This window comes from Panthera uncia (assembly GCF_023721935.1).
Source record: "Panthera uncia isolate 11264 chromosome A1 unlocalized genomic scaffold, Puncia_PCG_1.0 HiC_scaffold_17, whole genome shotgun sequence".
In the NCBI taxonomy this organism is placed as follows: Eukaryota; Metazoa; Chordata; class Mammalia; order Carnivora; family Felidae; genus Panthera; species Panthera uncia.
In genome coordinates, this window is record NW_026057577.1 from 114,034,840 (window position 1) to 114,057,236 (window position 22,397).

At 36.1% G+C, this 22,397-nt stretch overlaps 1 protein-coding gene across 4 annotated transcripts in view; it reads right to left on the reverse strand.

The window, feature by feature from the left end:
• Window positions 1-2,147: 2,147 nt before the first annotated feature.
• Window positions 2,148-22,397, reverse strand: part of ITGA1 (integrin subunit alpha 1) — a 163,601-nt gene continuing 143,351 nt past the window's right edge. For 2 of the 4 annotated variants that reach the window (XM_049648089.1, XM_049648092.1), the window contains exons 24-29: window positions 20,632-20,745; window positions 18,484-18,588; window positions 18,218-18,322; window positions 16,967-17,059; window positions 13,952-14,068; window positions 2,148-8,375 (exon numbers count right to left, since the gene is read on the reverse strand). In XM_049648089.1, the coding sequence (XP_049504046.1) occupies window positions 8,331-8,375; window positions 13,952-14,068; window positions 16,967-17,059; window positions 18,218-18,322; window positions 18,484-18,588; window positions 20,632-20,745 (579 nt within the window). In that variant the 3' untranslated portion in view covers window positions 2,148-8,330. Of the gene's footprint in view, window positions 8,376-12,257; window positions 14,069-16,966; window positions 17,060-18,217; window positions 18,323-18,483; window positions 18,589-20,631; window positions 20,746-22,397 lie in introns of those variants that run through there. The other 2 variants (XM_049648088.1, XM_049648090.1) reach the window with 1 other exon arrangement.

The following is a 22,397-nucleotide window of genomic DNA, read 5'->3' on the forward strand; positions in this document are numbered from 1 at the left end:
TGTTTATGTGTGTATAATGGTTATTAACTTAGAGAGAATGTGGGAGGGGATAATTTTTCTTATTGTCAGCTCCAGAGTAAGGGGAGGAATTTGATAGATATCACTATTTTAATACTAAAGAAAAATTAAAAATATAATGTCACATTTTTAGAAGGTACAGGGTACCAGGTTCTCTGTGAGTTGAAGTATGTCAAAATAGAAATGTGTAAAAAAATAAGCATGTATGCCCAGAAAAAGGACAATTTGAAGTTAGTAATTTCTGGTGCCAGTGTTATGATTGTTTTTAAATTATTTCTCTGTTTTGCAAATTTTCTACAATGTGTATATATTACCTTTTACTCTAATTTTTTCCTGATTTAAAAATTGATACTCATGTATTTAAAAACAATTCCAATAGTATAACTATTCCAAAGAATAAAATAGAAGTCACCTCCAGTCCTCCTTGATCACTTCTATTTGGTGAACTCTTCGTGACATCTGCTTGTGGATGATCAAATGAATTTTACAAAAGTAAAAAAAGACACCACAAAGGATAGGAAAGTGAAAATTGTGCCTATGCTCTATACCTGAAAATAAAAAATTCCATTGTATGCCATTTATTTTATAGTGAATATATCCAGATTTTTTTTTCTAGTAACTTCACCGTGTATTCTCATCCTGGGTAAAGGGTAAGTGGGAGAAACACTACTTATCTCACAATAGAGAGAAAAGACAGGGCATTGGAGACTGTGCTGACACAAATTAGTACAGGACCTTGTAAACAGCCTCTTTGTAACTCAGTCGGTTTCTTCTGTAAAAATACCTCCTCAGTCCTCCTGCAGCATGGTTTGAGGATGAACCCTTTTACAAGATGAACATGTGTGACTGCTACTAACACTCCTTTCTACATTTTTCTTCTAGCCCTTATATATTAAGTAATTTTATTACTTATTACTTATTAAATAAAATAACTTTTTCACCTCTTAGTATTTTTTTCTCACTATGTGGTCCAATATGTTGTTATACAACAGGTAATTCATTATTAAAACATCTCATTAGAAGAAGATATACCTTAATATGGATTCTGTGGTTTTTGTGTCAAGTTTGCAAAAGACTAACCACATTGCTATACTGTGCACAGGAAACACCACAGACACACTTAATTTGTTTTTGTTTTTTCTTTTTAGACCATCAAAGTGAAAAACTGCGAAGGAGCTAAAAAAAAAAAGTTGGAGCTCTGGAAAAAATACTAATCTTGGATAAAACTAATGTACTTAAAATTACAACAATCACATTCTTCTTTGAGTCATTTTTTAAAAAGTTAATAGATAAGACAGGATGCTCCTTTACCTTGACGTAAGATACACAGCTGATGCACAGGATAAGATAAGAATTAGACCAAAAATACCAAACCTCTGACCTCAAATCAGTGTACAGGATACACCATATGTTGGATATTCAAAATACTCTTTTACTCTCTCAGCTATTTCTAATTATATCAGGTTAATGACTGTTACCTGAAAAAAAAAAAAACATGTTTAAGTTAGGCACCTACAAAATTATTAGTGTCAACAAAGGTTGTGCTTTTTTGTTCTTGAAGGTGATTAAAACATTTTCTTCTAATGAGTTTGTCCAATAAAAGTCTTGCAGAAATGCATATACCCTTAAGCTATTCATTTTAATAAGTTTATTCTGAGGTAAGTAAAAAAAAACAAGCAATGCAATATACGTTATGTTAGGTGATGCAAAAACTTTATTGGAGTGATATGATACATGTTTCAGGGCAGTAATTATATACAGCATTTTTCTTTTTAATCAAATGTTTACGATTCTTCACACTGTTAACAATTTTAAAACCTCACAGTAGTAAAATACAGTACACCATTCCCTTCACAGGCCAATGTTTCCTAATGAAGAACACAGAGAGACAGCTGTTGCATCCTGAAATAAGGCCAGGAGGTGTCAGAATTAAATGGTAAATATCAGGATGTCCTGTGTGAAATGATTCTGGTGTGAAGAAGATCTGATGTGCTGCTGCTTCAAATGATTGTTTTTACTTGAGACAGTGTATCAAACTTGGAAATTCGCCCCAGCTAAAAGACAAGTAAGAATATACTTAAAATTTTTTTTTAATGTTTATTCACTTTTGACAGAGAGAGAGAGAGAGAGAGAGAGAGAGAGAGAGAGAGAGAGACAGAGCATGAACGGGGGAGGGTCAGAGAGAGAGGGAGACACAGAATCTGAAACAGGCTCTAGGCTCTGAGCTGTCAGCACAGAGCACGACGCAAGGCTCGAACTCACAAACCACGAAATCATGACCTGAGCCAAAGTCGGAGGCTCAACCGACTGAGCCACCCAGGCACCCCAAGAATATACTTTTATTTAATCAACAATTCACTTGTGCAAAGTACATGTGTTAGTATTGTGTGTGGGTACAATGTGGTCTAAGGGAGCCTGTGGTATTTTAAGGAGGAAGGATGTATATATAAAAGATAAAGAACTTCATTTCCTCTCCCCTCCCCCCCCAATTTTTTTCTTTCTGTCTTTCAAGATGCAAGATGCCTGAGGCGCATGACAGGAAGATGGCCGCCTGGCATTGGACCTACCATGCCGCTATCTCCCAGAAAGCCATCATTAGCTTTTGTGTGGGGCTTCCCTTTTGCTTGGCTACTCTGTGGAGGAACAATTATGTCACTCAGTTTTCCTCATTCAATCTCTCTCTTAAAAAATGGGGGTGGGAACAGGTAATGTCAACTGGGAATTGTTCAAGAGGATACCTGGCTTTCAGTCGTTATTATTTGGAAGATTCCTTTAAAATTTTTTTTCCCCAGTCTATACGCACAGATCAAGCATTGAGTCTCAGTATTTTGCAGAAGAGCTTGTAAGATTCCGCTTAGTCTTTTTTTTTTTTTCATAAAGATGTGACTTGAAATATGGTAAAATCAAATATCATCATAGTTAGGAGTGTCACCAGTCCCTAGTTTACTGCCATGCTTTCCATGATGTGTCAGGTAATGAAAGGATTTCTGAGTGTCAACTCATCAGAAAGAACATGCAACTACTCAAGGACCTGCCAGGGGCACAAGGCTTACAGTGGCCTTGCCAAGGAAGTTCCAAATCGAAACTAAACATCCCCACTGTGCAGAAGAAACCAACTGGAAGGCAGAAGGCAGAGACATCCTGCAAATGGACTCCGGCTCATTTCAATGCCCAGTCCTCAAGGCATTCAAATTCGCCAGCTTGTGGCAGGAGAGAAATGCAAGGAAGTCTTACATCAAGTTCTGAATTCATTGGTCATGGTAGAAAGGTTTTGATATATTTAAAAAGGCAAAAAAAAAAAAGAAAGAAAGAAAGAAAACAAACGAAAGAAAAGAAAAGCTGACCTCAAAGCAGAGTACATTTGAAGTGATAACTCACCCTTGTGTATTTTTCAGTACGGTAAATTTTCAGCAAGAAGTGCTTCTGTGTATATCTGATATGGGGTGGGGCCAGGCTGATCCTGGGGTGTAGTGGATTCAGGGGTTAAACTCAGTCTTTTTAGCCTTTTTTAGAGGCAGAAGCATCCATTCCCATCAGTTGAGAAATGGACCTCTTGGTGCCAGATGTCGTCAGGGACAAGGGGGCTGGGGCTTAAGGGCCAACATAGGGTCCTTTAGATTTCCTCAAGCTTAATGATTATAGGCTGTTACTTGGAATTTCTAAATTCAAGGTTAAATTTTAATATGAGGATCAAAGATACTGACTTGTTCACCACATTACAAGGTCAGTTGTTAGCTCTATTTTTATTTTACATAAGATGTTGCACAATAGTGCTTCCATTTGGGAGACAGCAGAATATAGCCTTTTGTAATGTACTACAGAATTAACTTCTTGGGATGGTTTCAGAAGTTCTACATTGGAGAGGTTTAGCGACAGCAGTTTAACATTAAAAGGGGTTGCCCAGTAGACTCACCTTAAAGATGTGTTTGCATTAAAAAAATCTGCTGTTAACAAATTAAGCTAAAAATAGCATGAGTCTGAAGATTTTAGAGTCTTCTTTTTAATTTTTTGGATTATTATGTCCATGGGTGAGGATGGGGATTGTGGGGTGCTGATAGCTACATCCTAGAAGCCCTTCCTTCAACCCTTGGCATAGTTGCTGATGGTGTCCCATAAAGGTTTGTAAATCTGTTAAAGATGTTCCATCTCTGAAGTACAAGGCATTTTGTCCCTATTACATTATACCTATACCATGTCATCCCTTGATTGTGTCACAGAAGAACCGAGGACTGAAATTCTGTATAAATGATCAGTTCACTGAAGCTGGTATTCACAGCAAACAGAGAGCACATGTTTTGAACAAATTTTTCTCCAATAGTCCTCTAGAAAATCTCCCTTGGTGGGGGCTGGGGCGGGTAACCAATGAGGAGGACTTGAGAACTGCCAAAAATAAATGAAGGATGCAGAGGATATTATTTTTTAAAAATAACTTTCCAGAAGTCTCTCTTTGGACAATAACGTGATTGCACCTAGCACATGAACCATGTCCTGAGCCTGGGTCTTCCCTAGTTTTCTCAGTGTTGTGCAAAGCACGATAGTTAATTCACACAGAACAGATTACAACATGTTTGATAAAGACATTACCCCCTACGAAGGCACACTGTACGGAATGGCGGGGCAGCCATTCACACTGTACAAGCCGTGGCCCTTCCAGAGAATGCCTAGAGAGATGTGTGCACGGCTTCTCACAGCCGCTACAACCCAGCTCTACTCCAGCACTGTGCAGCCACCTTTTGCTTTTGGCGCAGACTTGTTTTCCAATTGAGTCTACATACTGGTTTTGTAAAAGGAAAAGAGAATATATATACATATATATACATATATGTGTATGTGTATATATATATGTATATATATACATATATATTTATAGGTATTTGCATATATAGGTACATTTATTATGGTTGAGTAAGCATCAAATTTTGCAAAATATTCTCCCCCACAAGACTCATTTCAAGTGTATTTATGACATGGAAATATTCAGATTAAACTGCCCATGACTTTACAGCTCAGAGAAAATAAGTGAATAAATTGGACCACTGAATTTCAAATTGGATCATAGAAATTACAAATATTTGCAAAGGATGAACTTTCACACTATTGCTCCAGGGCAATGGACTCCTAGAGAAGGTGAAGCAGCTTCTTAGTGGTTTTGAAGTTCCGATTTTCACTGTGTCACCCTTCAGATTTTCTTGGTTTCAATTCTTGCTTCTTCTGAAAGTTTATATAATTTTAATAATATTAAAGGAAGGCTATAATTTTAGAAGTTGAAGTTAAAGAATGGGAAACCATGTAGCATTATGTCTGCTGGGCTTGAGATGAGCATTTTAAGGATAATTTGAAATATGATGATATTGTATTTGTGTATTTATCTATATATATATTCAACATGTTATATCTCTGTATATCTATATCTATTTATCTATCATCTATCTATTGCCTATTATTGTCATCTAATCTATTTCAATGGTGTGCTGAAGCCAGTTCATACTGGTTCACGGGACCTGACAGATTAATTTTCAGGAGTTTTGTTAAGATGGTAGGGTTATATCAGTAGCTTGAAAATGGCCATGACAAGACTATTTAGGTCATGGAAATTGGCAAATGACACAAATCAGTTTTCCTCCTGGAGAGCCAGTTATTGAATAATTTACCAATATACCTTTCTAAGTTTAGTCTGGAAAGGGACTTCATACATATGTAAGTTCACAATGGAAGAAATAGTCAATTTTATAAAATACCAAGGTTAAAAAAAGTTTCTGGAATAAACTCATAGTTTTAAAAAGCACTCACTTTTCTTATTAAGTGCTTTAGAATAAAATGGTAGAGGTTAGTATGTTTCTTGATCATTGACTATGTTTTAGAACATGTGTACTGCTGACTTATTCTAATCAGACCCTCCACATTTGCATCTTTTACATAGTTGCAGAACTGCACATTAAAGTTAAATATTAATAAACATTAAAACTATATGCAAAGTGGATGAATCAAACTTTCCTTGGTGGTGTAGCTTTTGTGTTTATTTTTTGTCCTTTTTGTCAAACCCTGTCATTTGGTATTATTGAGATATTTTGTATTTGATTTATGTTTGCACATTCATGTGGGTGTGTGTACATGTGTGTTTACACACACAGATGCTCACACACATAAAGCTCAACAAGTTATAGTATTTGGGATGATGGATATCTGGTCCGTTAAATTCTATTTAAAAGCTGGGAATGATTGATGTTAAAAACTGTGCCATGATTATAAGTACCTATTTGATCTGGCCCAGCAGTTCTCCCTGTCTTTTCTAAAAAATTCAAAATGACATTGTTTCCCACTTTTCCCTCTGGGTCAACACCATATTTAGTTAAGATGTGCACACTCCTGGTTTGGTGAATGCTTTGCCTAGCAGTCATGGAGGCCACGTGTGAATTTAAGTTTACCTGCTAGATTTATTTCTGAGAATGTGTTGAGATTGGAGCAGAGCTGCTGAACAGGCTATGCACAGGAGTTGTGCAGCATGGTGACTCTGAACAAGAGAGACCTGAGTTTTATTGGGCAAAGAAATAATAGGTGGAAAGCATGATTTCTGAACCCGAGATAGATAGTGGGAATGAAGGAAATTCCCAAAGTAGACTTTTCTCAACAATGACAGGCCAGCAGGAGGCTATCAAACCTCTGGAAAGATTGCGCTTTTCTTAGGGTACTGATGACCTGGGCACTCCCCAGGTGCAAGGTTTTGATCGTCAGGATCTTGGATGTAGATGTGGAGCGCCACGAGGTAGGCCGACGCTGAGTTCTCAGATAATTCCTTGGAAATTATGTTAAAAAATTAGATCTATGGCATTTAATTTCTCCCTTGATTTGATGTTTTTTGAGAAAAGTAGAGTCCAGAACTTTCTGGATAAGGTTCTGGACAGATGCTGGTCTTGTGATGGTCAGCCAGGTGGAGAGATGGAGTTGTTGCAGAAGAACCAGCTAATTTTACAGCAGTAGTTCACACATGCGGCTACGATACATTCATTCATTGTTATTTTCCTAAGCAACGGAGCAACCCAGGAGCTTATGCTACAGTAGAGTCCAAGGCACCATGATAATTACTTCAGGAGCAAAGAAGCTCATATAGAGGTGTGATCTCTTTCTGTCGGTGCGAGGTTTCAAAGCTAAAGTTCTTTAAAATTCATTTCTGGAGTTCTATTTAAATATTGATATGCCACACTTATAAAGCAGTGTCTTCTTGGTAAAATGCAATATTGAAATGGAATACTGCCTTTCATAAACGTAAGAAATGTGTTTCAAAAGTTAAATACCTTTTGAAAAATGAAAAAATAAACATACTCTCACAGCTTGAGGGTTTAAATGAACCATGTACCAAGGAGCTGAGAAAACTCCTACTTTTGGTACATCCTGGAACCCCTAACGTTCAAAAGTTGCCCAGCAAAGATGACTTCAGCATTTCCGTGGCATCTGCCTAAGCTGCCATGTTCCGTTCAGAAGCCATCTTAGCATATCCCATACACAACATGGCTTTTCATGACAAATCGCTGGTATGCCACACAAAACTGCCGTGAAGTGTTGTTTTCAGCATAAAGTTTTGAGTTTTAGGGCTCAATATCAAAATGAAACATGTTCTGTGAAAGCTTAAATTAATCCATTCAGTGCACTGCTTTTAATCAAGTCATTCTTGGTTTTCCTTCAGCTCAAAGTTTCCAAACACTTTGGAAAAAAAATTTTTTTCCAAGTACAGAACCCAACACAAAGATGCTAACGTATTCTCTGTGATTTAATTATATTTTCAGTCCATATTTGATGTATACTCTACCCAGGAAAAATTTCTCATTTGAATAGGGGGAAGTTATCTTTTTCAGTTAACTCTTTTCTTGTCATTTACAAATGTTGACTATCATGCTGAATGTGAATATCCATCAGGAATCAATGGAAAAAAGCTTAACTTATCAATGATCATAAAAATCTTTTAATGCATTCCTTAAATACTCTGAATGCTGATTTAATATGTAAACATATTTGTACAGGTTAATCTTCATCTTCAAAACACTTTGTAATTTTACTTAAATAAGTAATTATTTAAAGTAATTATTTAAAGTAATTATTTTAAAATATTTTTCATCATTTTATAAAATATATTTTTATGGTATTGTTTTTGGATCTTCTTTGACTTATCACTTTCCAAGTGATTAATACCTGATGGATTACATAAAGTTATGTGACTATGTCTTTAATTGTATCTATACATTTCTTGTCACATATTTGAGGCAAACCTGAGGATAGATCATCAAATAATTATTATTATTTTTCTCCTGTAAAATATGTCATTTTTCCATTTTCTTCTTTAGTGGTCTTTTGAAGAATCCAATCTGTTAAGAAAATATCAAACACAATACAATTAATTATTTGAATTTAAGTAATAAACACTAAAGCCCTTGGATAAAATTTAATACTATGCTAGTGATTTGGGGCAGGCAAATAATTAATAATACAAATAATTAATAAAATTGAGAAAGGTTTTTTTTTCATTGACCTATTAAGTAATATTGAATGTCAAGAAATGACATTTATTAAGTTGTTATTTCATTTTAAACTTTTTTTGTTGGTTAAATATATCATGTCTCCCAGTAAGAACTAGTACATGTGGTGAATTAACTTAAAAACGTTTTGGGAAAATATTTGGGAAGCATGCAAACTACAGTCAGCTGGCACTAAATGGCATTTTGCCGTCATCTTTTTTTCAGGGATGTGGCAGAGAAATTCCATCAAATAACCTCATAAATTGAGGTCTTTAGAGCTGGTGGGGAATCTGGTACATGCATTATGACTGAGAGGTTAGGGAGATATGAATTGTCTGGATTAACTTTAAATGTGTCAGGACATCTGCCTTTATAGACTTGACAGGAAATACCTCTTGAAAACATGCTGGATAATTTGGATATAAGAAACATATTTCTGAACCTATAAGAAATTTCACATAGGGGTGAATGTGGGTAACTTTTCATTATACTTTGTAATTTGGGACATTATAAAAATTATAAGTGCTTTATATATTTCCTATTGTATATTATAATAAAAGTAAGTATAGGGGCTGGAAGGGACCTTTGTAATAATCTAATCCAAAATGTGGGTATTGTATTTTATTTTTAAAGTTTATTTATTTATTTTGAGAGAGCACTAGTGAGCATGAGTGGGCGAAGGGCAGAGAGAGAGAAAGAGAGGGAGAGAGAGAATCCCAAGAAGACTCCCCACTGTCAGCACAGAGCCCAATGCAGGGCTCAATCCCACGAACTGTGAGATCATGACTTGAACAGAAATAGAGTTGGATGCTTAACCGAGTGAGCCACCCAGGCACCCCACATGTGGACATTTTAAATAAGAGGAAATTGGGGTGCCTGGGTGGCTCAGTCGGTTGAGCGTCTGACTTCAGCTCAGGTCGTGATCTCATGGTCTGTGGGTTCGAGCCCCGAATCGGGCTCTGTGCTGACGGCTCGGAGCCTGAAGCCTGCTTTGGATTCTGTGTCCCTCTCTCTCTCTGCTTCTCCCCTGCTCATGCTCTCTCTCTCTCTCTCTCTCTCAAGAATAAATAAAACATTTTTTTTAAAAAAGGAAATTAAGGGTCTTTCTATTTTTTTTTTTTGTAAATTTCAGAGTAGATTATAATAGTTCAAGCAGACAAGTTAGTTCTTTGAAAGTGTGATATGCTCATATTATTTTAATCAGGAAGCTATGGTAAATTTGCAAGGGAATGATATATTAAAAAATAATTATTGAATAACTGAGGGCTTACAAGGCATAAATGGTCAAAAGTATGCATTTTTAAGTGAGAGAAGTTAACGTTTTTATGTTTTCCATCATGCCAGATGGATGCAGATGGATTTCCATCATGCTAGATGCCACTAGTTGAGGCATCTAGTGGTAGATGAGGCAAAGACAACAGAACAAATAAGCACGAAAAAAAACCAATGAATCTGTCCCTCTTCTAATGGCAGTTCTATACGTCTCAGGTTTTTTCTTTGAGCCAACAATAAAAGTACTGGATTCACAAACCATCAGGCCCTTTAACTTGTGCCTGCATGTCCTAAGTCAAAAATTAATCAGATGAGGCTTTCACAGAAATAGGTGGTGAACTGTAAGACTTTTCTCTCTCCTGCTCTACCCTGCTCTTTATCTCCTGTCCTTTCCCTCTCAAGTCTTTTTGCATCTTTCCAACTTTCCTTTGCTTTCACACACTAAATGCTGTTTTAAAACTTAATTGTGTTATCTGAACTTTTCCACCCAACAAATTCTATGAAGTTGGGTCCTTCGTGGAAGTTGGGTCATAGGAGTGGAGAGTAGGTGAGTATAGAACATAGCTTCAAACCAGTGAAGGCTAATACTAGCCAAGGTTAAAAATAAGTTAAGTTTGTTTTCAGTGCCCAGACTTACAACTTTCACTTTCCTTCTTTGTCTTTTCGTATTTACTTATCAGTAAGTGCTAGATCTTATTTATGCTTCCCTAGTTCAAAACCCTATGGCAAAGGGTCAAAGTAAATAGTACCCGGTAGAAAGTATGTGCTTATTGGCTATAATATGCAATAAATGTTGAATGGATAAATTGATACTAATATACCAAAAACTAAAAAATTGTAGTGCTATTCCCTATCCACATCCACCAAAGATAGGAATATTGGATGAGGAACAAAGCTTTAGGACTTGTAAATAAATCATCAGTGATGGAACCTCAGGCATTGCTATGAAATCAAGCTAAGAGAGAGATGTTCTTCTTTCTTAGGGTTCCTCTGTGGGCTGAGTCTCATTCCATTCTATTGGTTATATTGGCCTGAGTTTCCCCCTCAACATGTGGTACTATATTCCAGGACATGTTTCTCAGTCTATTTAGATCTGTGCCCCCTAAAAGCCTTCTCTCTTCAATATTAAGTGTCTTAAGCTGTTTACTAAGATTTTGTCAAATTTCAATTTCTGCCATGTGTACTATAAGGATAAATTATATAAAGACTGTGCCTTTTGAAATAGATTCACAGCTCCATAAGAATCTTTGGCCTGTTTCCTGTATGGAGCCAGGAAGTTCCCATGAACTTCTAGAGTGCTCAGATTTGGAAGGAGGAGAAAGAAGGGACAGTCCTGGAGTTTCTGCTCAAGGTATAATTAGTATAAAAAGATCCCTGGGAATAACAGTAGCTTTTCTGAGTCTACTATAGACCAAATACATGCTTCAGGGATGTTCAAAATGGCTTTAAAACAGGAGGAGGGGCAATTAATCTTTTTAGCATAATGGATCTGCTGAAAGACTGAATCCAACTAGAGACTCTCATTCTAAAACAAAATATTTTTATACATTTCAGAGAGTTCATGACCGTCTTGAACAAAACCCAATTCCTGGAGCTCCAGAATGAAGAGCCCTGCCTCATAGACTGCAGCAGTGGGATGTATTGGAAAAAGGATGGGTGTTGCTGAAAGATCATTGCTTGAATCCAGTCCCTTAGTAGCTGATAATCTTGGGAGATTTACTTAACTCTCTTTGCTTAAATGTTATCAAGTATAAAATGTAGTCAAAGTACTCAGTTGAAAAGGTTGTAAGGACAACAGAGTGAACAAAAGACAGAGAGAACATAGAGCAAGGGGTTCATAGTGTTGGCAATGAAGTGAAATGGTCTGGGTTGAGGTCCTTACTCTGAACCTGATAAACCATGTGGCCTCGGGAACATATGTATGCCTCAACTTCCTCATTAAGGAAATGAGGTTCACAGTAGTGTCTTTCTCAAGGGTTGATGTTAATATTACAGTGGAAAAGCTGAAAACAGTTCCTGGCACGCAGAAAGCTCTCAGGAAGTCCTAATTCCTTTGTTTCTGTGGAGTCACAGTTCTGACTGAGGCATCTCCCACTGAACTGGTTGAACTAAATGTACCTACTGGTTACAGCAGTCCAAAGGTTGCTAAATTACCTTCCTTCCTGGGCCTAAAAAGATCTAAGAAGCCAGAAGAATGTATCAAAAAAACGCTGACTGTATGGAAGGATGTGTTTATTTTTACTTTTATGCTTTTTCAGATTGGTGGCCAAAAAACCAAATAAGTGGATAAAACTTATTTGTTTTAAGCAGACATGCCACCGGAGAAAACCTGTCCAAATACCAAAGCTCTGGCTTTCCTTTTCTCCTGTCAGCCAGGTCCTAAGTCTATATGGGCAAGTGCAGTGCTCAGAATAGATCACACTGGAAGAAATCAACAATAAAACACTCTCTGTAACAGAGGTGCATGTAAATGAAGAAACCACATTCTAGGTTTCAAGCACAACCTCAGCACCACTAAGCCAGGTCTTGGGTACCACAGTGTGGCAAAGCCAGGTATTACAGACACAGCACTGGTAACGCCTAAGAGCTGGAGGTTTGAGAAAGCAAGGAATTAATCCTGTCTTAGAGACTTTGCTAGAAATGCTACTGGCCTACATCTCTAACATAGTTTTGTTTGTCCTCCCCTCTCAGTGTAAGCCACCCCCCAAAAGAGGAAGTTATTTATTTTAAGAGAGTCGAAAGGATAGGAACAGCTGGAAATTTGATAGGACAGAAATTTATTATTTGAACTGTTTGATTAAAAGAGAATTCTACTGCTCAGGTACTAGAAAAAGGAATATATAGCCATATCCTGCATTTTTAACAGAGTTCATCTATTTAATAAAACAATTTGATAAAATATAGGGTGATACTATGTTAGAATAAATGCCAATTTGATGTTTAATTGGAAGAACATTAAATTCAACTTTTCTATGGGATTTTATTCTCTATTAAATTTGGTGCAAATGCTGTCATCTCAGTTCTGCTTAATTTAATTTTATTTTATTTTATTTATTTAACTTTTTAAAATTTTATTTATTTCTTTTGAGAGAGACAGAGCACACACAGGGGAGGGGTACAGAGACAGAGACAGAGACAGAGAATCCAAAGCAGGCTCTGTGCTGACAGCAGAGAGCCTGATGCGGGGCTCGAACCCACGAACCATGAGATCATGACCTGAGCCGAAGTCAGATGCTTAATCAACTGAGCCACCCAGGCACCCCTCAGTTCTGCTTAATTTTAAAATGATGCAGCTAAGAGTTTGAAAAATCTCACACACCTCAGTATAAGCAAACATCTATGTAAATATGCAGATTTATCCAACAGAAATCGTTTCACAAGAGGATATGAAATAGGAGTCAGTGAAACAGTAATCTTTCTCTTTCCATCAACTAATTAATAAATTTCTCATCTCTTACTCAGGCACACAACTATTGCATAAAATGTGGTATATTTCTTTATATATTAAAGAAATCTTAGTTTTTAAGATGCATAGAGGGTATGTGATTAGGATAATGCTCATCCTAACTATTCTATTGCTTATATATTCTTAAACTGATAGAGGAATTCATTCTTTTATTTTTTTTTAAATAAAAGAGAGATTTCATTCTTCTTTCCTTATAAGCATTTACAATTCCCAATATTATAGACATATAAAGGTCCCTTATAAGCCCAACCTCTAGAGAGATCCATCATGATTTTTGGATTTTTTTTTCTTTTACAAAACTGAGATTAAGTTGTGCATAGTGTTTGAGATATACATTTTTAAAAAATTTGTCTTGGTCCCATCATTTCAATATTTTTATTTCCTTTTTATTTTAGAGAGAGAGAGAGCGCACTAGTGAGGGAGAGAGGCAGAGGAAGAGAGAGAGAATCTTAAACAGACTCCATGTTCCACATGGAGCCCAACGCAGGGCTCTATCCCATGACCCTGGGATTATGAACTGAGCCGAAACCAAAAGTTGGACACTCAGCCGACTGAGCCACCCAGATGTCCCTCAGTATTTTTAATGGCTGTCTAATATTGTATTGCACAGCATGGATAAATCATAATTCATTTCACCAATTTGCTGTTGGTAGTTGAAATAGGAAATCAAAGGAACTTCGGTGCTTACCTTCCACAGTGCTAATATGAGCAGCATTAACAGCAACAATCCAGCAAAGGCACTCAACAGGATGACCCATAATGGCACCCTGCCTGGTAGTCCATCTTTGGATATTTGAATAGCAAACTGAAAATCATTAAACAAGACTGTTAACATTGATAAACACCTATTATAACTCCTGGTACATTGAGTTCTTACAGGGTATAATTTTATACCAAACAATGTACTCAATCTGATTACTACATACAGAAAAAACATTGAGTTTACATTTAGAAATGCCCTTCCTCTATTCAACACCTCTAACCATGTCAAATGTATTGTTACCAAAAATATTTATAATATTATGCTTTAGAAATTTATATATACAGAGTAAACTGCCTATGAATCAGAATGTTCAGGAGCAGAGGTGAATTTAACTCAGTGAGAACAATAAGTATTATTGATTCATTGATTCATTGATCGACTTTAGTGCATGGTCACGTCGTAAAAATTTAGGCTGAAATGTCACCACAGGTTGACATAAAATCCTGAGTAGGTCTTCTTCTAATTTTAATTCTAATGTGATTTTTTTGTCTACAAATTTATATATAACTTTCATATAGCAAAATGCATAAATCTCAAGTGTACAAATAAATTAATTTTTGCACATATATTCACCTTCATGTACATTTTATTATACCACAGTCTCTTCCAGTTGACTTATCTTTAGTCAATATCTATAAATCAGTTCTTTTTTAATTTTTTTATGTTTGTTATTGAGAGAGAAAAAGAGAGAGAGAAAGACAGAGCTTGAGTGGGGGAGGGGTAGAGCGAGAAGAAAGCACAGAATATGAAGCAGGTTCCAGGCTCCGAGCTGTCAGCAGAGAGCCCGATGCAGGGCTCGAACTCAAACTGTGAGATCATGACCTGAACCAAAATGGGAAGTTTAACAGACTGAACCACTCAGGTGTCCCAATATAAATCAGGCCTTAATTGAAAGAAAACTTTGAAGAAACAGCTTTTAGTGTTCCAGCTACTCAATGTGTCAGTCAAACTGCTATGAAACTTGTCTGCCCTGTGTCTCATCCCTAGGCTTCTGAGAAAAAAACTAATTCGGAATAGGTGTCAATAACTAATAATAGTTCAAGTTTCTGTATTTGCTTGTCACAGGGAATGTCTCAATTCCTTAAGCTAGAGGGAAGACTGGAGGTAAAAGGAGGAAACGAACAGGGGCGATATTTGCATATTTTAGAGACTGATGTAAACTCCTCAGATTGCTCCCTGTGGGTCCCTGCTGACACTTTGGGAATACAGAGCCCGCAAGAGTATACATATGTACAGAGTAAGACAGTTTAAGACAGATTTTAAAAACATCTAAAACAATTCCCTCAACTTACAAATACAGAAACTGAAATCTGGATGGGATCGGTGACTAAGATCACACAATTACAAAATGATCATTTTGTAATTTAACAATGCAGGTATAGTTTTCCTTTAGGATGAGCTGTTGAATAAAAAGCTTCATGGGGAATTTTAAACTAACACTTAGGGGAAATAAAGCTAATTATAAAATTTTAACAAACTATATCTAGGAATCAAATGTACTCTTTTCCAATATAATATATACTGATTTTGGGGGCTTGGTGCTGACTGGTGATATTTTGGCTTCTCTGAATGTGGAGCAACTTTGTATTTATCAGTGCTCTTTATTTTATTTTATTTTATTTTATTTTATTTATTAAACAACTTTTTATGTTTATTCATTTTTTTTTTGAGAGAGAGAGAGAGAGAGAGAGAGCGAGCTGGGGAGGGGCAGAGAGAGAGAGGGAGACACAGAGTCCTAAGTAGGCTCCAGGCTCTGAGCCATCAGTGCAGAGCCCGATGCGAGGCTTGAACTTGTGAACCGCGACATCATGACCTGAGCTGAAGTGGGATGCTTAACCAACAGAGCCACCCAGATGCCCTTGTCAGTGCTCTTTATAACATAAGTAAACATTATATGTATATATTGTATACATTATATGCAAATATTCTTTAAAGGTGAACACTTACCAGAGTTCATTGGAATTATTTGAAATACGTATTAATTTGAAATAATAATTTTTTAAAAATGTTTATTTATTTATTTTTGAGAGACAGAGAGAGAGAGACAGACAGACAGACAGAGAGAGTGTGAGCAGAAGAGGAGCAGAGAGAGAGAGGGAGAGAGAGAATCCCAAGCAGGTTCCATATTCAGTGTGGAGCCTGATGTGGGGCTCGATCCCACAATCCACCATGAGATTATGACCTGAGTTGAAACCAAGAGTTGGACTCTTAATTGACTGAGCCACCCAGGCGCCCCTGAAATAAGAAATTTTTAAGCAACATCTGAATGTTAGGTAGCTCTTAAATAAAATGTTATGACTCACACTATCCACATGGGATATTTAAACTCTCCCATGAGAAGAGGAGAAATCATGCTTATATATCCACATCTATAATTAGTACTCTGGCCTTATTTTATAATAATACAGTAGGAAAAAAGTCAAACCATTTTATTTTTACCAATGACTAAAGTGTGAATTTGTATGAGGGAATAATATCTCATTTTTGCTTCAGATTTCCCAATGACTAAATGAAGAAAACCTTTAAAAATTTACATTTATTTCTGTACAGTGTACCATTACTTTCTGTAAAGCATTTTTCAAGTTTGCTCTTCAAATGTCAATTGCATTTTATAATGTTGGTTTTTAAGGACGTAAATTACAAATGCATCATTTGTTATCAACGTGAAAGTAAAAACATCAATTTATTGTGATAGTTACTTACAAGCAGTAAAGTCAAACGTGGCATGTTAATTGTAAATATCATGGCTTTTTCCCAGTTTCTTACAAAGAAGACTGAAATCACACTTGAAGCTAATTAAGTATAATTTGAAGCAAAAAATGTCTGTTACTCAGTGACTAGCTAGTCACTGTTTTAGGGACTATAAGCAATTATAAAACGTTGTGTCACAAAATCCAGAGTGAAATGTATAAGGCTTTCAAAACTTAGAATTGTACTTACCTCTCTTTTTTGATTGCCAGTACTTAAAATCAGTAATGTATTTTCACTCTGAAGGTCTGCCCTTACAGTGAGATTTAAGCTGGAAAAACGTGCCTGAAAAGCAAACAGGATTTATTTTCAATATATTATGCTAATCACAGTGAGAGCTAGTCATGCTTGAGTTAGTGCGATTTTTAAAATTGAGATTTTCCTGAGAGACTAAAAACACTGGTTTTGTTAACATCCAGATGGGAATGGTGGTTTCAAATGATCACCCTCCCCTCCTCTCTGCACTTGAACTGTCACTTAGATCCTTGTTAGAGAATGAAAAATTTTCAAAATCATTTTCTTCAGGTTTATCCTTAGCGAAACCAAATCTCAAACCACGCCCCACTTTCATGTAGCTAGCTAGGTATGAAACAGCTATGCTCTGGTAACGAAGTTTATACAGAAGCTTTTTAGGATTAAACGTGAAATTGCCAATACCCAATAGTTTGTGATTTACAAAATAGCAACTTAATATGGTCAAACCTAAAAATGGAAATTTTATATAATTCACCACTTGTAATAGAGACACAAATCACACAAAATACAATGGATTAAGTTTTAAAGTAGTTTGTTGCCAGACAGATTTGACTACTAGGAGCTAAAAAATGTCCTAAATATAAATATATTTATATTTTTATATGTCATATTATATAAATATAATATATACATAAATTACATAAATGTATCAATAAATATAAAATTAATATAAAAATAAATATATATATGTAAGTACATATGTATATATACATAGTACATATAAATGTGTATGCATGTGTGTGTGTATATATATATATATATATATATATGTAAAGTCTGATCTAATACAATGAATCCATAATACATGTTAGATCTATTTGTTGTTAATGGTGTCAAGGATTGTCCCTCTATAATTCCTTGTCCCTTAACTGAATTCTAAAGTAGGAAGATAAATTCAAACTTTAATACTGCATAGGTATTTATTTCTAGATGTGCAAAAAAAAAATAATAAGAGAGATTGATAAAAGAGTATATATCTGAAAGGGTACCTTTGAGATAACTTAGTTGCTAACAGACAAGGAAAAATGAGACCCAAATCGTTGGTTTAATAGAGCTGGAGCTTGGACCACATTTTAAAAAATATTTCTAGTTCTTTCTACAGAAGCACTCTGCTTTGCACATACTAAGTAACGAACAAATATTTGTTAAAATAATTCAATAATGGCAGAGAACAATGCAATCACTTACTTTTATAAAAGTTGGTTTCCATAAGATAAGTGAAACATTCACTTGGCTCATGTCAGAAGGAATCAAATTACACGTGATTGTAGCAAATTTACATGTGCTGCAGTCCTGTTTAAATGTCCAGAGGTATATATTAGTATCTTTGCCATTTAATAAAAAGATAACACATTAAATATTCTAAAAGATAGTAATTTTTAGATTGATATTGAATTTATTCACTTAAAAAGCATGAGATAAAAGTAGCACTTGTCTTGGTTATCTGAATTTACCAGAATTGTGCCTCGTTTGAGATCTTCAGATTTTGATATAATCATTTGCTTCCCAGAGTTGATACCAAGCGGGTCCTGAAGGCTACTGGGTCTGCAGTTTGCATTCTAAGAAATGAAAGTATTTCTTTTATCAGACAATGCCAGATGTCAGAGGGAAAAATGACTTAGTACAATAATGTGAAGAATCTGTGAATGACAGCCATTGTCAGAGATGAAAGATGCATCTTCGTAAATGTGCAATATGGAAGAAGCTATTCTGTAGCAGCCATATACACCCACTCCCAGATAATAATTACGCTAGCATGCTACTTTTGAATTTTGATAGATATCACTGAGGTTGTTTTGGAAACAGAAGGATGTTAGTAGAAAGCACTATTGCATAATTCATACACTCATTAAATTATTTTTTTCATGGGTGGCTCAGTCGGTTGGGTGTCTGACTTCCTTGCCTAGCTCAGGTCATGATCTTGTGGTCTGTGGGTTCGAGCCCTGTGTCGGGCTCCGTGCTGACAGCTCAGAGCCTGGAGCCTGCTTCAGATTCTGTGTTTCCCTGTCTTTCTGCTCTCTCTCTCTCTCTCTCTCTGTCTCAAAAATAAATACACATTAGAAAAAATTTTTAAAAAGTTATTGTTTTCATCAAACATTAGTTTGTAAATTCCCATAATACAAAGGGAGAAAAGAACTTAAAAACTCTACTGAAAAAAAAAAGGGGTTAGCATTTGTTATTCAATATGATGGCTCATATGATGGTTTGTGAAACAAACAAAAAAGAGAGGAACTTTTGTCTGTATTTATGTATCCATCCAATAATATTTTGTGAGTCTCTAAACACCAAGAACAAGACACTTGGTCTATGTGGGAGGAAGATGTAAGTAACCTATAAAGGTTAAAATGGCAGGTTTACAAGACAGCTAGTGCTTGGATTGGTTTTCTAGACTTGCTCTAATAAAGCTCTTGCTCATCAAGACTCTCTACATCCTTGATAAAAGGTAGTAAGGATAAAGGTTCATAAGTAATAGGAAAGGTACAATGTTAATTTTTCCACATGCTCACAAATCTTCTTTTTTGGGATTAGAGAGAAATGGTAGAGCTTTAATTTTTCCTTGCTTATAGGAAAGCATTTAAATATTATAATCCAACTATCACTATTGCTATTTTTTGATTTCTGAGAACAATTTAACTTAAATCTCTGAAAAGAAGACAGATTGTCAAATGTTGAAAATATGCATGCATTACTTGAATATTTATTACAATTTTCTATGTCTTAGAGACTGAACCATAACAATTTACCGCATTGACTCATTCAAAGCTATAGGTACAAAGTGGGTGTGATATTGCTACTGTTTGGGATAAGTGAGTAAATAGTACTGTGCTGTTTTATGTGCAGCTGTGTGTGTTCTTAGGCGCAATCAAGAAGTCTTCTTACAAAGCTGTTTGATCACCTCAAACAAATTAAAGCTATAACAATATAACACACTTTTTAAGGCACAAGTCAACAAGTAGTTATCTAAAATCTACTCTGGTGGATATGATTTCAAAAACATATGCCCAAGTCCTAGCACCTGGAACCTGTGAATGTGACCTTGTTTGGAAACAGGGTCCTTGCAGATGTAATTAAAGGTCTCCAGATGAGGTCATTCTGGATTTAGGATGGGCTCTAAGTCCACTGATGAGTGTGTAATGAGAGACAGAAGAGGTGAAAGCACAGGAACACGAGGAAGACAGGCATGTGAGGACAGAGGCAGGGATTGCACTTAGGCCACCACCAGCTAATGCATGCTCAGTGGTGACAGCAGCCACCAGAAGCTGGGAGAGAGGCACGGAACAGATTCTCCCTCTGAGCCTCCAGGGGGAACGAACATTGTTGACACCTTGATTTTAGACACTGGCCTCCAGAACTGTGCGAAAATAAATTTCTGTTGTTTCCAGCCACCCAATTGGGGTAATTTGTTACCACAGCAGTTGTAGGAAACTAGCATACCTACTAAGTAGTCAGTGGAAGTCATTATTATTATTTAAAATTTTCTAAATGCTTTTCCATGTTACTTTGTTAAATTCTTTATCAGAAATGGCATGCAAAACAAAAGGCTTTAAACATACTGAAAAGGATAACAATAATGATGTAATTCCAAGGCACACATGACTTACATTAGAAGATGACCATCCACTTGGGTATAGCACAGGATAACCGTCTGATGTCAAGTTGGGAAATGAAATTGACAGCTTAAGTTCTGGCATCGGGAAATGTCCACTTTTTCTAATCTACAGAAAAAAAAATAGAAAGGTAATCCTCTCTTCCTCTTCCAATAGCACCCTTTCTGTATTATGCAGAATGCCTGTTCTTAATTGATGAATTAAATTGTGAAATATTTTGAACCCGAAAGTGAATTCAGACAGTTGATGGCACTGGACAGAGAACTGAAATAACTAAGCAAAAAATAGGGATGTTCAATAGTGGCCATATGTATCAGCTACAAATATATATTGTTCCTTCATGCTCCCGCTCCCACTCCCAAAATAGGACTGGGATTAAGGAAATTCAGAATTAATTTTTTTGTCAATTTACCATGCTTATCATCTTTTTGGACATACTAGTCTTTTGGAGGTGGGAAGGAAGGAGAACATTTATTTACTCGATCGACTCAGAACAAGAGAGCATATTTTGTTTGCTTCAGTGTGCTTGCCATAATTTCCTAAGACCACAAATCGTCCCTCAGCCCAGCTACATGGGATCTGTCACCACTGCACAGGCAAACCAGATATGCACCTGCTTCCTTGCATAACTGTATCCCCAGCTATGGCTACTGGGTCAATAACAATCGATAATCTGGTTGGATGAGAGTCACATTGCCTCTCCTCTCAATGCCCATCTATTCTTATCCATTAAGCTGAAATTCAAACTTACTATCACAGCATGCCACCAAAGGTGAGTGTAGCCCATAGAGAGGGATGCTCAAAGTTGGGCAGGATGAGGTTCAGCAGGAACCTGAATTTACTGTTCAAAAGTCCTCACAGGTAGAAGAGGTGCAATCGAATTGGAGCAACCAGGTGCTATAGCCCTCTCTTCTTCCACTCAAGCATAATTTCCAGGATCTATGCCTTCTTCACAGGCTTCCAGGGCCAAATCCTTAGGGGAGTAGGAAGCTTCTTAATCTACAGATGCCAGGAAATCCAACTGATCTACCTAACTGAAACTTCTGGACTGAGAGCTACACAGATCTGAAACAATTCCCTGTGGTTGCCAAATCTAAATGCATCCCTTAATCTTGGAATTCTAGAAATTCCTGACCAGCAGTGCCTGGCTTCTTAACCATGCTCTTTGACACTTGCCTTCTTATTGTAATATGCCCTGAACTTCCCTGCCATGGCCTCCCAGTCTAATTCCATCTGTTTTCTTCCAAAATGTAAAAAAAAAATCATGTAATTTGAAATTAACATTCATTTTCTCTGATTAAAAACAAAGTTCTTTACAGAAATATTGGAAAATATTGAAAATAAACAGAAGTTTCCTACAGTTGTACTACATTGGTGACATTTTAGTGTGCAAATTACCTATCATTTACATTTATGCATATATTATAAAATTTGTATCATATAAAATATAAAATTTGGCATCTCACTTGTAAAATGTATTGTCATGGTATTTTCCTATAAACTTAAAGAATATTTAAGAATATGACTTTCATTAGCTGCTTAATAATAATCACAGTATCAATATTTATTTATGTTAAACATTTATTTATGTTCCGGGCACTGCTTGCATTATTGCCTTTAACCCTTTAACAGCCCTATGAGGTAGATTCTCTTATTACCCCTATTTTACCTATGAGGAAACAAGGTTAGAATGAGAATAAAGAACTTCCATGATCATAGAGCTTATAGATAGCAGAATCAAGATTTCTTTAACCTAAAAT